At 40.0% G+C, this 17,852-nt stretch overlaps 1 protein-coding gene across 9 annotated transcripts in view; it reads left to right on the top strand.

Moving 5' to 3' along the window:
• Positions 1-17,196, top strand: part of LOC114876961 (solute carrier organic anion transporter family member 74D) — a 73,971-nt gene extending 56,775 nt beyond the window's left edge. For all 9 annotated transcript variants that reach the window (XM_029188961.2, XM_046286607.1, XM_029188960.2 and 6 more), the window contains 11 exons: positions 4,597-5,054; positions 5,686-6,017; positions 6,106-6,326; positions 6,726-6,866; positions 6,983-7,105; positions 11,194-11,358; positions 12,472-12,667; positions 12,750-12,900; positions 13,949-14,189; positions 14,317-14,445; positions 14,783-17,196. In XM_029188961.2, coding sequence (XP_029044794.1) covers positions 4,737-5,054; positions 5,686-6,017; positions 6,106-6,326; positions 6,726-6,866; positions 6,983-7,105; positions 11,194-11,358; positions 12,472-12,667; positions 12,750-12,900; positions 13,949-14,189; positions 14,317-14,445; positions 14,783-14,952 — 2,187 coding nt within the window. In that variant the 5' untranslated portion in view covers positions 4,597-4,736 and the 3' untranslated portion in view covers positions 14,953-17,196. The remainder of the gene's footprint in view (positions 1-4,596; positions 5,055-5,685; positions 6,018-6,105; positions 6,327-6,725; positions 6,867-6,982; positions 7,106-11,193; positions 11,359-12,471; positions 12,668-12,749; positions 12,901-13,948; positions 14,190-14,316; positions 14,446-14,782) is intronic.
• Positions 17,197-17,852: the final 656 nt, after the last annotated feature.

The following is a 17,852-nucleotide window of genomic DNA, read 5'->3' as shown; positions in this document are numbered from 1 at the left end:
GAAATTCTGTTCTTTCAATTGCACACTTATTATTAGGACTTTCAATTTTCTGAGGGACTTCTAGAAAAAATATTGGTTCCAGCGGAAGAATTGTCTTAATATTTTCAAATGAAATTCTGTTCTTTCAATTGCACATTTATTTAGATTTTCTATTATTATGAACTTTCAATTTCCTGAGGAGTTTCTAGAAAAAATGTTAATTCCAGCATACGAATTGTCGCTTTCCAGAATGAAATCGAGATCAGGATGGAGATCGAGATTCCTGCTATTGTTCACAGCACGAGAATTACTTTCGCTGCTTTCGATTTTCGCGATGCCTGTGATTCAACGGTGACAGCTTCAACCGGTACCCAACTTTCGTTCTCGCTTAATTACGATGCACGATCATTTCAGCTAGAATTAGAGCCCCGCGGGCTGTAGTTTCAAGGAAAAAAGAGGAAAAACCGCTGTCGCGTAATTGTACGCTTTTACTTTCGATTGTTTTGCTGGTAAAACGAATGATTTAATTGTTTCCTTCTGCGTGGCAAGCGTTAATTAGAAAGTTCTTTAATCGTTCCCGAGTTAACGACAAGTTTCAGAGAAACGTAAAAAAATTTTTATCCCAGTTGAAATTAATTTCAAGTATTTCAAATCACTTTTAATTCGATCGCAATAAAATCATGCCAAGCGTCGATGAATAAATTAAGAAAGGAGCGAACGTATCTGCCCCTGCAAAACGCGAAAATCATCCGGCTCGTTCCGCCTTGTCTTTAACGCCGTTTATTATTTATTGTCCCGCTAAAGTGGCTCGAATTATTCTTCGACGTCTAGCTGAACGTTCCGCGTGCATGTGAGCGTATCACCGTAAACCAGATTCAAGATCAGGTTCAACAAGTTTGCTGGGAACATCAAAGTAGCATATAAATCTCGCTGCTTTCCACTTTACTTTCTTGGGGGCATTTGCAAAGATTTGCGATACGCGTTCCGCGGCGACCGACTTGCCGATCGAAAGTGAATCGTTCCAAGTGGGAAACGAGACACGGATCGGTTCTCCTGGATCTTTTCTCGATCGAAAGGAAATTCAAACATTTTTCCTATCGATGGAAATTTATTTTTTTTTAATTCAAACGACGATGACACCTTTCGGTCGGGTGTCAAGTTTACACCCTTCCCATTTTCTTTCCTCGCACGTTCACGTGCTCGGCCTTCCAAGCCGGTAGTTTCTTTTGGGTCGCTCTGTACGACAACGTGTATGCTGGCATTGAGTTATAGTCGTAGTAGAATAGAGCAACTAACCAACTAACCACGAGACGTCAGTAGGACAGTGAAAGGCGACCTAGACCAAGTCTCTCCGGCGCAACTCTGTTGGAACTTGACGAGGAACGCTGCCTCTTTTCGTTTACCTACCTACCTGTGATCGTGTATGTGTGCCCAGGTGTTTCTTCTGTCGTTCGAGAACCGTTCGCCCCTCTGTCTTGATAGGCGAACGAAGTTTCGACGATTCGTGATAATTCCAGATCCTCCGAATCAGACTTCGAGTCCCACCGAGTGTTTGGAAAATTTTGTTGAAATTTTATTAAAAATAATTCGGCAGGCGCGATACGTTCGAGCTCTAATTAATGATAATGGAAGGATAATGTCTGGATCGAAGGGAAAATGAAATTTATTAGAATGTAATGAGAAAGCGAGAAGTACGCACGTGGGCTCTCCGCGAGAACTCTTACGAGATATTTGAGTCCCCATTCAAGCCTACGGCAACATACCACGACAATTTATTACCGGAAATTTCTTTTCTCGTTGCATCATAGTTAGAGTATATGAAATCCCGAACGAAATCAGAAATGCGAGAGGAATTTCCAATTAGCCTGCGATCGATCGCCTGGAATTTCTTCGCTCTTTTCAAGCGATCATTAACGAGCGTGGAATTAGATTATAAATCGTTGATAATTAGCTTAAACCTATTGACACTAATTCCGTAACCATGGAACTTCTGTGATCGAACAAATTTATTATCTATAATTAATTTTGTTAAATACCTGAAGGTTTATCGGGGGGGGGGGGGGGGGGGGGGGGCAGAATATAAAATGAACATTCTAAATCTCATGGAAATAAAAATATTAATTAGCAGTGGTATAGAACAGTCACGACATTACATGCGCGATAAATCTGAAACAGAGTTAGAGAAACCGAATTCTCGAACTAAAATTATCTTCCGTTCTGTTAGCGATAAACGAACCATTTCGTCTAAAATAGCACGAGAAAGGAAGGCTTCTCTTTTCCCTATTAAAAAAACCTATCCAAGTTGGAATATCTATAAATATTCATAAACCGATTTCTTGCGGAATATTCGAAACGATGATTTTTGAGAAGCGTGATTCATGGACGAGGAACGGAATCATGAATCGAGGGACTGTTGGCTCCGATGATTTTCTCTTCGCCAGGTCGAATTGCCTGAAAAGGATTTACGATCGACAAAAACAGACGATCGTCATCGTTGGAAGAAGTTTCACCATCTTCGAGTGAGAGAATCGATGCCTCTTGTCAGTAGGCCCTTTCGATTTCGTGCCGATTGCAACGCGTGTGTCGACATTGCCCTCCTTAACCGGCGAAAGTTCTCGGCTAATTGAACTTCTTAATCATCGACTGATTCCCTAACGTCGATCGTTCCTCCTTGAATTTCCTTCTAACGATCTCGCTCGTAATTGGACGCCCGGTGGTTTGTCGCGCGAAAGTGACGATTGAATTTTTTTAGGATCTTTTCATTTTGTATTATAATTAATGAGACCGCAAATGAAGAAATTATTTTGCTTCTGTTAATTTTTCATTCGATTTCAATGAAATTTTAAGAAGGAAAATGTTTCCCGCCGGACAAATCGATTCCTCCTTCGACTCGAATTGCCTTCTAATTGGACACCCGATGATTTGTCGCGCATAAGTGATGATTGAATTTTTTTAGGATCTTTTGATTTTGTATTATAATTAATGAGACCGCAAATGAAGAAATTATTTTGGTTCTGTTCATTTTTCATTCGATTTCAATGAAATTTTAAGGAGGAAAATATTTCCCGCCGGGCAAATCGATTCCGGGAAGGTTGCTCGATTCGACACGTGGAGAATAGACACGCGACGGGTTTGAACATTAACGGGTCAATGGCGCGTAAACGGCACTGCGGCCGTAAACACATTCGTATTCTTGGACAGTGTGTTTTTGGAGGTCGGTTACCATAGTCGGCCAATTAACGTCCGAATAAAATCCGCTCGTGTACTCGGCTTTTATTATCATGCGCGGGACCATTCGACAGGAAGTTTCTTCCTCGGAGTCTTATTTTCAATCGTTTCGTTCGACGATGGAATAAAATTATTTTGTTAAATTAATCGTTGAGATATTATATATTGAACGCCACAGTGAAATTGGGCATTTTTTCTGGGACGTATTAAAGCTCTAATTACTAAGAATAGTAATAATTAATTTTCAAATTTCAAGCTTTTTATTTGCCATTTCACATTATTTGTACCATAGCAATATTATTTAAAATAATGTTTTTCTATTTTTTTCTTTTAATTATTCGTTGCGGGGCCGGTCACCGGTGACCCCCATGGCGTCCAACGTGTTAAGTTTATTCGCATTTAGTTTTTTGACGAAAGCCATATCAGTGTACCTAAGAACCGTGCGTCGCCGACTCTCCGGATGACCCTTTTCGGTATAAAGCACCACGTGTCGCGTTCCTTTAAGCGAAATTTCGACCATTTGAAGTACTTCTGGGTCACCCGTTGTATCTTCGGACGTTCTAGTCCACAGACTCCTACTCGCTGTCAGTGAAAACCGCATCGTTAGGATAGCCGGTGCAATGGAACAGAAGGGAAATTAGGAAAGTCGGGCACCGATGAAAGTGAGAGGATACCGGCTACAGGATATTTCAGTCGCATTGTCTCCTTCCTATTCGCATCTAATATTTATTATATTTAATCGACGAAATGTTCTTTTTAAAATAAAACAAGCAGAGAATAGCTTTCAGATTTTTGTTTAAAGTGGCGTTAACTGGAACAGGGAAAACTGTGAATGAATGTCGATGACGTTCACATGCAAACACGTAATCGATCTTTATAAACAACCGGTACGGATAAAATCGGAAAACTGGAATTTTAAGATGGAATTCTATCGAAAAACTGTTGGACAATTACATCCATCAGTGCCTTTAGTATTACGCCTTCTTAATTAATATTTTTAATTTGAATATTTTACCGCGGTTTTGATTATTTCAAAAGCGACAAGACAACGTAATAACAATAACGATTATTTCAATAATTGGAATTACTATGGCTTTTTAAAAATAAATCATTAATTACAATAAAGAGAAGGCACCTAATGGTTCTCTAATTATTTCTGTTAAACTTTGTATTAAAGGCATAATCCCGTTTAGTAATGAATAAATAAATAATGAAAAGATTTGTTATCTCGCACGCGAAATAAAAGAGGGGAGATCCTATCAGCAGGCAAAAAAGTTTTTTGTCGCAAAATGAAAATCATATTTCTTTATCATGTAAAATAGCAAGTAATCAGAAAACAAAAGCCAACAAAAGTAATTTGAAAGAAAAATATTTATTTATCTGTTCCAGGTTGACCGTTCGAATGCAAACCGTTTGAGCGGTCGCGAGGATCCTCTCACGAGGAAGAATCCTGGGTAGAGGGTGCGAAAGGGTGAACGAAGAGAAAGAGAACAAGACGGAGAAGGAAGGTATAAGAATCGAAGGATATAATGGCAGGTGAAGACACCCAAATCCTGGCGAACGGAAACGTCGAGGCATTGACGATAATCCCGCCGAAAATGGCGAACGGAAACGGATTGATCTGCGGCAAACAGCACAACAACAACGGCTCGATACCAAACGGGAAGTTGCACGAGATCAGCGGAGTGGAAAACGGCAAGTTGATAATGTCCGACGAGAAATCGAGCAGCCTTCATACGGAATTCGACGACGCGGATGTGTCCTGCGGATGGGGACCCTGCAGACCCCACTGGCTTCAGTATTTCGCCACGAAACAGGCGTTTTTGGTCACCTTCTGCATCACTTGGGTTCGTGAATATTTTTATTTACAAAACAATCCTATTTTATTCATCATTTTCGATATTTCCAATTAGCTGAGGTATGAAAGGAAATGTTTATTAAGGGGTTTATCTAGGCCACTCCGGAGTAAGAAAAAATAGGCATATTTTGGGAATTTAAAAAAAAAATGATGAAATAAATACAAATACAAAAATTAATTTTTGTTAATAATTACTTAGGATAATAAAACAAAATATTTTCGATTATATATGAGAACAGCGACTGAACTACGTTGGATTTTTTTGATATATTGATTTTCGCAAAAACGGCGTATTTTTTAAGAGAAAATGTAAAATTTCAAGAAAAAATCGCCAGCAAATTATTTATAACAAAAGAACTATGCGATGTAATGAAAAAATCCTATATAGGTCGGTAGAGAATTTAGTTTTGGATATACTATTAAATTTTCAAATCGATTGATGATGATCTGTTTGATTTATGAGTCCGGCCAATTTGAAAAATAAGCCAGAATTCAAAATTCGACTTTTCCAGACATTAAGGCACCTTTCAAGCAAAAAAAAGAAAAAATTTCGACTTTTTCAAAATTCTAGAGTGGCCCAACCCCTTAAAACAAGGTCCGTCGACGCATTTTAATTACAGGTGCTCCAGGGTATGTACTACACGTACTTCGTGTCGGTGATCACGACGATCGAGAAGCTGTTCCAGATTCAGTCGAAGACCACCGGTATCATAATGTCAGCGACAGAGATCGGTCAGATCGGTTCCTCTCTCCTGCTTACGTACTACGGAGGCCAAGGTCACCGGCCTAAGTGGATCGCTTGGGGCATGATCCTGTTCGCGGTGAGCTCGTTCACCTGCTCGATGCCCCATTTCATCTTCGGCGAACAGCTGATCCATCAGAACAGCTCCGACCCGATGCCTGCACATTTTTGCAGCTTGCAGGATCGTTTCGAGAACAGCACGTTCGATAGGTGATCCTTCAACATTTTCTATCGTTACGGAAATTGCTTCCTCCCTTATGGATTAATTATAATTGAAAAATTTTCCCTCTTTTCGAAGCTTGAACTCGTCCACGACAACGTCACACGTAAACACGATGCACAATTGCGAGGGTGACTCGTTGACCGAGCAGAGGATACAAAGCAAGATAACCACCGTCGTTTTGGCTATATTTTTCGTCTCTTTGTTGGGGGTTGGAATGGGTCAAACAGCGGTCTACACCCTGGGCATTCCTTATATCGACGACAACGTGGCTAACAGAGAAAGCCCGCTTTATTTTGGTAAGCGATATTCGTTTGAAAATTTTCTAGTAGTGGAATTAATTCTGGACACTTTTAAATTTATTCAAATTATTTAATATTTTATATTTTAATCACTGTTCTCTAATTTTAGAGCATCGCTTATATAAAAAAACCAGTAAACAGATCATTTACAGCTACACTTTTAATATACAATAAAAATTACGTTTTCAACACGTCAAAGTAGGTAGAAAAAAATTAATATTTCGTTAGATTAATATTTTACAACTTTTACAAACCAAATCATGTGAATATAGATGACAATAAAAATATTACGGTATCAATTTAACATTTTTATTCAAAGTGTCCAGAATTAATTCCACCAGTATAATTAGCCATTTGATAATCGATGCTTAATTGGTTGCACGTGTTTCATTCCAGCGATCACCATCGGTGTGAGGATCCTTGGTCCAGCGTTAGGGTTCATCCTGGGGTCATTGTGTACGATGATTTACGCGGATTTGTCGGTGAATCCGCAGATCACGCCGACGGATCCGAGATGGGTTGGAGCGTGGTGGCTTGGTAAATTAAAACCCTTCACTATTTTTCAATTTAAATAAATATTTATCGATCTTTACCATTTAATATGCCAAATGTCACAGAAAAAGAGAAGCAAAAGATGGAATTTGGTGTTTCAGGTTTGGTGCTAATATCCGCCATGCTGATGCTGGTTAGCATAGGGATGTTCGCGTTCCCTACTCGGCTGCCCGCTAGCAGAACGCCGCCGAAACGAGCGGATTCGAAAAAGCCTAGTCTCCGAGGTAAGCCCTGATTTATCGTGGCGACTCGGATTGTTCGTCAGAGCAGAGGAGGCCGGTGTTTAAGCTCCGGCTATCGGATCAGAGCGGTTTAATTTGATTTTATGGCTTCCCGTTAAGCCGTTCCGCTCGCGCGCTCGTGTTTCGTGGCTGGCCCGTAAAATTGCCCGGGGAAGATTCACCGAGAAAGATAAAAGTATTATCGGTCCCGTAACCACCTATTAATCGTCTTCCACTAGGTCGTCCTACCCTCTCGTTGCCACATTCTATACAACTAAACAAACTTATTCCGTTACGGTGGTCCGGAATTGTTTGAAAATTTATTATAAAATTTCATCGACCATGCACTGCAGAGACGAACAATATACAATGGTTCGGGTTCGTTTAATTTCGAGGTCAGCCAGCAATCGCTGGTCGAATAAAAATATTTACATATCGCGATTTCTGTGGAAAACAGTGAAGGCATTATGTATCTGACGGACGTTTATCGGGACGAAATGACGGGCCAATAAGCTGATCCTCGAAGCGTGAAGCTCGCAGTCAAGGTCAGTGGTGAATTTAGGTTTCGGAGATCCGTCGTGTCTGCTCGTTCGATCGTGAACACGCAGCCGAACGCTTTCTGAAACACGGGCGAGCCCTTTTCTGGGAAGCCAGCGCGCCTTGGGACAGCAGGGCGACCCTTCGTCTGTTTATTCTTGGTTCGCTTCGTTGAAACTCTCGATCGAAGGTCGTGCAACATCTGCATCTCGCAGCAGAGATTGATAGAAAAATCTACCCTTCTATATATATTTTTTATTTAAATTTCTAATATTTAACGGCAGAGGCGAATTAGGGCGTCCGTCACTCGCGAACGATATTTCCTTCCATACTTTTTACCCTTGACCGACAATCCAGCGGAATGTTGTTCCTGAAAGAGCGGACTGCTGCTGAAAATGCGACACGAGTAGCATCGATAATGAAACTCGCACGTTCCGGTGCAGCACGTGCACTGTTCGGTTGCATCGTCTTCGAGCACGTTTCTTAAAAATAGCTTCATCTCCTTCGGAACCGTCAAAGGAAGTATTCTTTTCTCAAACGACAATAGATTCGAACAACGGGCATGCATTCGGAATGCAATTTTCCTCTCGTTTAACCGTCCCCGCTCGAGTTAACTCGGCTTGCAAGAAGCGTATCGAAGATGATTCAATTGAATAGAAGAATGAAAAAAAAAAATAAGAAAAATACGATCTGTGTCGCGTTTGAAAAGCGTGTAGAAACGCAACAGAGTTTCTCTCAGGAGGATGCAGCAAGGCGAATCGTGTCCATTTCTCACTGCTCCTCGGTCTGACCAAAAACACGACCCGCGCATCCGGTCGTGAGTGGATACCTTCTTCGCCGAAGAAGAAACATTTCTTATTAACACTTTTACCATGTATTCCTGACTTTGACGCTTCACTTCGTTAATCCTCCTGCGATTACTAGGTTTTTCGGCTTAATCTCGGTTGTCTATATTTTTGAAAATTTTTCCGAGTAATATAATTAAAAAAGGAGCATCGAAGTAAGAAGAGGAATGGTAAGGAGAATCCTCGCGAGTACTCGAAATTGACGAACTATTTGAAACAAAAGCGAGCTACTCGAATATTCGAGCTGAAAATTCATCTTCGAGTAAATCGAAGTTTTACTTTAATTATCTTTTTGTTATTATTATTTTTTCTTATAGAATATTATAGAAATAAATTTTCTCCCAAGAATTTATTAAAATCTATTCGACGGCTCGAATTTTCGAGTGGCTCGCTTTTGTTTCAAATAGTTCGTCGATTTCGAGTAATTCGGCAAATTAAAGCGCTCGAGAATTACGATTACTCGCACACCTCTACTGAAAATACGCTGAATTTCTATGTTACGTCGCGCGCGTTATGTCGGCCGAGGTGCACGAGACAGCTGAGATAAGTCCTCTGCCGGTGAGGATGCAACGGAGGAGAAACAGGGCCGTATATGCACGCAGAAATGCACTCGCTCGCGCGCGTGCCTACCAAGCGCTATGCACCACGCGTGACCGTGAACTTGCCCCACCTAGTGCACCAGTCGGTCAGTCATCATTATTAACGCATACACACGTATAACGCAGACACACAACTGCCGATCCTTACTACTCCTACGTACGCGTGGTACACGAGCAATCTGCGCTTTTAGGAACTTTTTATCAATTATTATCTTACATTACAGGTAAACTATTAATTTTTAAAGCGCCGCTCTTTATTGCTTCCCAAAGATAACTTGATAAATTTGAAATAATTTGTTCTACAAAAATTCCTCGAACCTTTGTTTAGGGGTAACTTAAAACTAGAGGGAAATATTTTTCTCCACTCTATTTAAAAAATATGTTCTACAAAATTCCTCGAACCTTTGTTTAGGGGTAACTTAAAACTAGAGGGAAATATTTTTCTCCACTCTATCTGAAAAAATTTGTTCTACAAAAATTCCTCGAACCTTTGTTTGGGGGTAACTTAAAACTAGAGGGAAATATTTTTCTCCACTCTATTTAAAACAATTTGTTCTACAAAAATTCCTCGAACCTTTGTTTAGGGGTAACTTAAAACTAGAGGGAAATATATTTCTCCACTCTATTTGAAAAAATTTGTTCTACAAAAATTCCTCGAACCTTTGTTTAGGGGTAACTTAAAACTAGAGGGAAATATTTTTCTCCACTCTATTTGAACTTTGTTCTACAAAAATAGAGCGGAGAAAAATATTTCCCTCTAGTTTTAAGTTACCCCTAAACAAAGGTTCGAGTTGCAGTGGCTAGAACTTTTCTAGGGAAAGGAGAAGGATCAAGGTGTTCAGTTTTAAAACAGCCCGTTCTGGAAGTGTATCGAGTTTCGTAAGGGGTTCCGTGGGGAAGCTGCGCGTTCGAGTTTCGACTTTCTCGCGCTGCAAACGGCACGGTCCTAAAAACCGAGGGCATTTCAAGGCACTCGAGCGTTTAGCTGATAAAAAGGGTGAAATGTCAGGGAGTTATTGGCGGTATCGCTGTACGGGCTACTTCCGCGTTCAGCCTCGTCACGAAACGGTTCGTGGAATGCTAGAAAATTGCCTTAAAGGACGTTGCTGTCGAATCGTGTCCCGCGAATGCACGCGATTCGCGTATTACACGGTCACTTCCTAGCCTTTTCTGCCTCCTACCGACATTCCACCTTCGGGATTATCTCTTTGATATCGCCGGGAAAACTCTCGGCTATTTCCTTAATTATTCATTTATAAAATTCATTGTTTCAATCTACCGACTTCGTGGCTGCGTTTCTTTCTTTTTTAAAGATCATCTGCTGCTGAAAGGTGTAAATGTACTCGGGGCAATTTTTGTGAAAATAAAAGTTTGAAAGCTTTTAGTACTTTATCCGATTGAACGATAAATCGTAGTCGTCGGTAATCGCGTATAGTCACGAAGGTAGAAGTACGGAGTATCGTTTAGTGGCTCTTCACAAGTGGCCACCCTGTATGTTCGTTCTGCAGGGTTGTCGCGATAATACACGAAGCGCAATGTTAGTCACGTTTGTCTACTCATGGTCTGCAGGACTTCTCTATGCGGGGTTGCCACGACTCTAGCCCGGCCTTCCTGGAAACCTAGAACAGTCCTAGGCATCCTTAATGTCAGTTTCCACCGAGGCTTTCTCGAACGGAAACCTTGCATCCTTTCCTTTCTCATCGGGATTCTTCTGCTCCTTTTCCTCCTCTTCCATCGTGGAATTTCCATTTTTCTACTATCGCACGAAAATCGGCGATCGGTTCGTTCGATTTCTCTTTCGTAGTTGCATTCGTAGAATCTGTAATTATTTTTTAGGGAATTTAATTAGATATCGCAGATCGAAATGTTTAGAAAATTAGTTTCTAATGTGTTAAAAATTTTGTACCAATGGGTTGATAAATAAATAAATTTAATATCCCGGGGTAAGATCGCCCGTCGATCGATTGGCGCATCGATGCAAGAAAGGATTCACTCGGGGGAGGAGAGATTTTGATGCAAAAATTCAGCAGGTCGCGATTCCTTGGCTCGCGTCCGCCTGCAGAACGCGCCGCGTACTCGCTACACCTCGCCTTCTCTCTACCTGTTGCAGACTTCCCTAAAGCGGTGAAGAGGCTGTTGAAGAACGACATTCTTATGTTCCGGACGGCCAGCAGCGTGCTGCACATCCTACCGATCGCCGGCCTCTACACCTTCCTGCCAAAGTACCTTGAGAGCCAATTTCGCTTGCCAGCTCATCATGCGAACATGATCTCAGGTAATTTTCACGAATAGACACGCGAGAACGAACCTCCTCGCGTTCGATCCTTCCGATCTTCGATTTATTTACAAAATTATCAAATCCATCTGTTGAATTTCACTGACTCTTAGAATTTTTTGAATTTCATATTAATCGCCATTCTTCTTCCGAGGGGCACTACCCAAGTGTTACGCTCACTTATTAATGAAACTTTGCCACCTTGTAGAGCTCGTTGAGCTGAATACGCCTATACCCCATTTTGTGGGCAGACGGTTAATTGTTTAAAAGATATTAACAATTAAAGTTAATTACTCCTTACATTGAGAAGTATGACAAAATCACATATACAAACGGTTAGCTCCGTGGTTAAACACATGGACTCATAATCTAAAGATCCTCGGTTCAAATCCTTAGTTCCCGACTTTTTTTTCTTTTTTAAATGATAATTTGTCTCTTTTTGAATAACTAAAATTCTATATAATTCTAAACTAAAATTCTATATTCTATTTTGAATAACTTAAATTCTATAAAAATTGCAGTGTAGACATTCAAAAAGAGAGAAATTATTTTTAAAAAAGAAGAAAAATGTTGGGAATGAAGGATTTGAACCGTGGACCTTTATATTGCAAGTGATGTGTTCAACCGCGAAGCTAACCGTTTGTATATGTGACTTCGTCATATTTCTCAATGTAAGGAGTAATTAACTTTAATTGTTAATATCTTTTAAACAATTACTCTGCCCACAAAATGGTGTATAGGCGTGTTCAGCTCAACGAGCTCTACAAGGTGGCAAAATTTCATTAATAAGTGAGCGTAACTTGGGTAGTTGGTTCGTTTATCCTTGAAACGACATCGCAATATCAAATTATTGTAATTGTGTATTATAAAAGGAACCTTGTCCTTACGTAAGATTCTTCGTACGGAAAAAAAAGACAATACTTTCAATCTATTTGCATCGAATGACGGAATATTCCATCGGGATACACGGAGTGTTATTCAAACGAGTGACCTACTCCGATTTCGTCTGAATATCATGCGAATTCGCCAACAATGAAGGATCGTCTAATTAATGAAACATTGTCGCGACAGGAGGCTGTTTTGCATTTCTACGTGCCGTTGTCTGTCCCGCAGGTGTCGGCGGTATTTTAGTAATGGGCCTGGGTATTATAATTAGCGGAGTGTTTATCCTGAGGGCGAAGCCTAACGCCAGGTTCGTCGCGGCCTGGATCGCCTTCACTGCGGTTGTTTATGCGATCGGTATGGGTGTACTGATGTTCATCGGTTGCCCGATGGACGATTTCGCTGGTCTCGTTTCGCATTCCGATGGGTAAGATTTTCTACGATCAAAATCGCATCGAAATGAAGAATTTTGGTAAATAAAGAAAAGGGGTTTCCTTTGATTCTTCTAGATTGTCCAGTTTCGAACCGACCTGCGATGCTAGCTGCGATTGCGTTCGCAATAAATTCAGTCCAATTTGCGGTGCCGATGGGAAAACTTATTTTTCTGCCTGTCACGCAGGCTGCTTTAATTATACCGTGGTAGATGGCAAGGTTGCATCGGTGAGTACCGTTTAAAATATTCATTCTCACCTTTTCAGTCTGAATTTCAATTTTCTATTTCCAATTATTAAATTAATTTTTATATAGCACTACGAATTTTTTAATCCTACCTTCTATACAAATATAGTGTAAGACATTTTACAATCTTGAGATTTTTCAATTGTTGTTGCAAATTCTTGGTGACGTAATCGCGGGAGATATTGATATATAGCGCATTGGGAACAAGCATGGTCGTAATTGTCGGTGACAGTCGCATGCAACTAGGCCAGAAATGTTTCGTTGTTCTACCATTTACGGGCGAAATCGCATTATTCGCGTGGACGAAACAATGCTTCATTGATTGCGCAACAACAACACAAGTCATTACTTTCGCAATTCAACGCGCCCGACGCGAACATTTCGTTTACAGTTGTTCGAATTTTGCCGGACACAAATCGTGTCCCGCGATTCTTTGATTGCTCGATTTAAAATTTCACACTTATCCTTCGGCTAAAGGATTAATTACTGTATAATAAATATTTAATTTGAAGACAATTAAATTAAAATGTACCACCCAAATTCCTTCGTATCTTTATCATCGGACGTGTTCGTTTTAACCCATTTCTTCCCAGTGTTGCATTCCTCACAAAATGCAGTCAAAATGAACTTATTATACAAAACTCATCATGCATGTGTTAAAAGGCATTCACACTTTATTACACTTCGTGAAAAAAAAATAAATTACTGAAAACATCTCCTTCGCACAGAGTATTTTTCAAAATTTCATGAGTGATGCTCTGGTCAGTTTTTTCATATAATCAACAATGTTGTACATTTTGAGCAAATAAAAGCATGTGATCAAAAAAATGAAAATTTTTTATTTTTTACCAGGAAACCCAATGTTTCTTATTTTAATATTTATAATGTTATTTCAATTATTTTAAAATGAAATTGATGACAAAATACCATATTTTTTGACAATTTTTATTTTTGGGAAGAAATGGGTTAATTGATTCACTTTGATAAGTACCATGTTAATTAGCGAGGGATCGTTTCACGGATTTTATAGTTTTACAACTGCCAGTGCATCGGGACGAACGTAACGACGCCGGAAATATTGAGCACCGCGACGATCGGTTACTGCGAGCTCGAGTGCAGCAACTTTTGGGTTTACATGGTCCTGTTCTCGGTGTTCGTATTCATCCATTCTACCAGCGAGGTGGGCTCCATGCTGCTGATTCTACGCTGCGTCGATCCACGGGACAAGGCTATGGCTTTGGGTCTCATACAATTCGCCATAGGCCTGTTTGGTAATTATTTCTCGTTCTCTTCCTTTAATTACACCTTCGCTATGAAAATTCTTATTTATTTTTCAAATAATTCGAACTTCGACGATAAATTTGTTAACAGCCTATGGGTTCGTTCTTCTGATTCCAGGTAACGTCCCGTGTCCTATCGTTTATGGTGCTGTGGTGGACTCGGCCTGTCTCGTATGGGAATACGCTTGCGGCGAGCGAGGTGCTTGCTGGCTTTACGACTCAAATGTCTTCAGAATGTTCTATCACGGTACGTCTATTGATTAGAAAGAAATTTGCAAGGTGTTATAGATAGTTATCCCTTCACAAGTTTTCTATTTTCCTCCCACTTTTTAAATTTTAAGCTTCCATAGTAGAAATACCTATGTAGATAATAATAGATTATTATCTAGATTACCTAATTAATAGATAATAATATCTATCTAATAATTATCTAATTAATAGATAATCTATTTTTATCTACATAGGTATTTCTACTTTGGAAGCTTAAAATTTAAAAAGTTGGAGAAAAATAGAAAACTTTTATGGAAATTAAATTTGAAGGGATAACTATTAGAAAATTATGCAAAGAATTATCTTAATCCCAGGGACAACGGGTGGAATCCTGGTGCTGGCGTTCGTGGTGGACATAGTGGTCTGGTACAAGGCTGGCAGCATCAGTTTCGTAGAGGAACAGGAAGCGGAGGAGGGTACCGTGGAGGAGATGACCACGTTGAAGTCGCAGGACGCGCAGGCGGTGGACAACGACTATTTGTGAAAGGAAGTCCCGGTCGACTTCGATGGGTATCGTATGAACCAGGCCTGAATGTTAGCGTCGATGAACCGGGACGAAGCGTGACGGTGGCGTTCCTAACTGTTCCGAGCTCGTTGCCAATCGCGAAGCCAGAAGGTATAGAGCGGGTCTTCGGGCCGTCTTAGAACTCGGTTTTAATCGTTCGACGAGGATACACGCTCGGGGGACCGTCGACGTCGATCCGAAAACGAACGGCACTGGTGCTCGTGTCAATCGCCTTTCGCAACTCGACGACAGAATCCTGGACGAAACGGAATAAACCTGTTGCAAGGTGCTGGGCCACGGGAATGCATGCCCGTAGTTTCCGAAGAGACTGTGCTGGGGCTCGGAACGTGTGCATCGAAGGAAGAAACAGAGAGGAAAGGGCAATTTTTATGATCGACCTTTACTTTGAGCTTATTTTTCGTCGGAAGATTCAACTGGGATTAATCAAGGATACCTTAAGGAGTGGATTTTTCCAGGTAGAAAGGGGATGATCAATGACAGTGTTATTCAATTTGAAACACTCGAAGTTGGCTGGAAGGTACACAATTTTTAAGAGGAAGTGTCGATCACTCCATTTCCATCAATCATTGCGAATTAGCCCTGTCAGCTGACGAAGACGGAGAAAGGTGTGAGAAGTGCATGCTTTGTTAGTTCATCCAAATTAGGCTTCTATTTTGAAGAGGAGAAACACAAGGTAATTTCTTGCATAAACGATCTGGGGTGGGAAAAAGAAATAATCTCGAGGCAAATGCACCGTTCCCTCGGCGTTCGAGGTTCTCGGATCTCGGCTGAGCTTCTCTTAGGCACTACCGTCCGTGTTTCACTCTGCAAATACACCTAGAACGTAGGCAAACTGTACGTACAAGCGATTTACGATGTATGCGTGTGTAGATCGGTAACATCTCGTTGTTCGAATGGGGATTCGTGGAGAGAGAGAATCAGAGAACGAATGAGTAATTATGGAGATACATAGGACATATTTTTAGACGATTTGACGATGAAACCGGGGAGTAGGTGAACAAGAGGTGTAACGTTAATTAATTAAATACAGGTAAGAGGGGAAACGACGAGAGGGATAGAAATGATGTAAACGCGAGAGTTGTATTTTAATACAATACATTTTACACACGCTTTGAAGACACTCGGTCGTCTCATGCTTTTAGTGCTTTCTGCGTTCATCATTTTCCGGTTGAATGGCTAATCTGATTGCTGATTAACTCTTTGGAGACAGAATAAATTTACTGATTTTTCTCAGATATTGCTCAAAGATATTCTCAAGGGAAACATTGAATTCTGAGTTTTCTTCAAGAATCAAATTTTACTTTGAAATTAATTTTCAAAGATCTGCAAAGGGTTAATTAAACAGGTATTCAGAGCGGAAGGGAAGTAGAGGAAACGCGTACTATTAATCGCTGTAATGTTAAAATTATTCGATTCAGGGGCATTACGTTTGCGTATCTTTCGAAAAGTCTTTGGCTGAAATTGTTGCCCGCCAATTCGAAGATGATTCTTCTAATAAAAGAAAATGAATTTCAACTCTATGTTCGAAACACAGCTGTCCGGTTTTATCGATCTCGTCGAGGACAATTTAAAGCGAGGAAACGGGAAATATATTTTTCGAGAGCTTTATGTTTGAACGTGGTTATATATTTCTCCGTCGATCCCAGAAACCGGAGAGCTGCTCCTAAAAATCGAGCGTGATGAGAATTTTTCGCAAGCGACAGATCGAAGAAACGGCGACGCGTTTCCATTTTACATTTACTTGAAAGTTACCATTTAATAGGAACGATTCTCGTGTGGTAATTTGAAATTAGACCCGGTTTAATAATTAATCCCTTCGATCCATTCGATTGAATCTAAATTCGTTTCTCGTGCTCTAAATTTTCTTTTAATTAATGCTCTTCTTATTCGAAATTTCCTATTATAGTCGCCTGAAAATTTGTACAGGGTTGTTCAAAAAAATGTCCCCAATTAGGCAGAAAACACATCAGTCGATTACTTTTCCAAAATTCTAAGCAGAAAATGAAGGAAAGTAAGGAGATTATATTCAGATTACCAGACGATCTACCGTCACTCCAGAAATAATGAGAAAAATTCTAAAATCTATATAGAGTTATCCAAATTGAGTGACACATCTTCAAATTGAAATAAAACGCAAAGTATTTGATTTTTGTATGGTTACTTTATTTCAATACAAAGTCTATTTTATGACATTAATTATGATCTTCTCCGCTTTTTTTTGCGAGCTTGATAATTTTTCACGAGGAGGAGACACCAATTGCCACCAAGATCGGATGATTAAACACCATTAAATTTTTTTTATGGGGTTTATGGAAAGTGAAGTTTACGCCAATGATCCAAAGACTATTGACGAGCTGAGCAATAAAATCACAGTCGCTACTAATGAAATTGAATTCCATTTATATTCCATTGTATTCCAATTGAATTCCATATAATGAAAAATTGAGTGAAACGCATGAGGCTTGTAAAAAAAGCCGAGGACATTTGAATAATATTGTCTTTGATAATTAATGTCATACAGTAGATTTTGTGTTAAAATCAGATTCAATTTGAAGATGTGACACTAAATTTGAATAACCCTTTACATGAAATCACTTGAATTTCTGGACTTTGGTAGAATCGTGAAAAGTGAAATCACCCTTTCAATGATCTTGAATCTTGCAAACAGCAAAGGACGATGATTTATGCATTCTGTGCATCGAAAGGGTTGAACGTATATCGCGTGCATGATCGTATGTGTGATTGTGCGTGTACACTTGTAGCAGGTAAATCGTAGGTGCAGTTGAGAACGATCGGATAGAGAGGCGAATACGGCCTTCCGTGCTCTCCCGTTGATCTCCACCGAGAATTGTATTTTT

This window comes from Osmia bicornis, chromosome 7, assembly GCF_907164935.1.
Source record: "Osmia bicornis bicornis chromosome 7, iOsmBic2.1, whole genome shotgun sequence".
NCBI lineage: Eukaryota > Metazoa > Arthropoda > Insecta > Hymenoptera > Megachilidae > Osmia > Osmia bicornis.
Note: the sequence above shows the minus strand (reverse complement) of the source record. Positions and strands in the feature narration are given on the sequence as shown.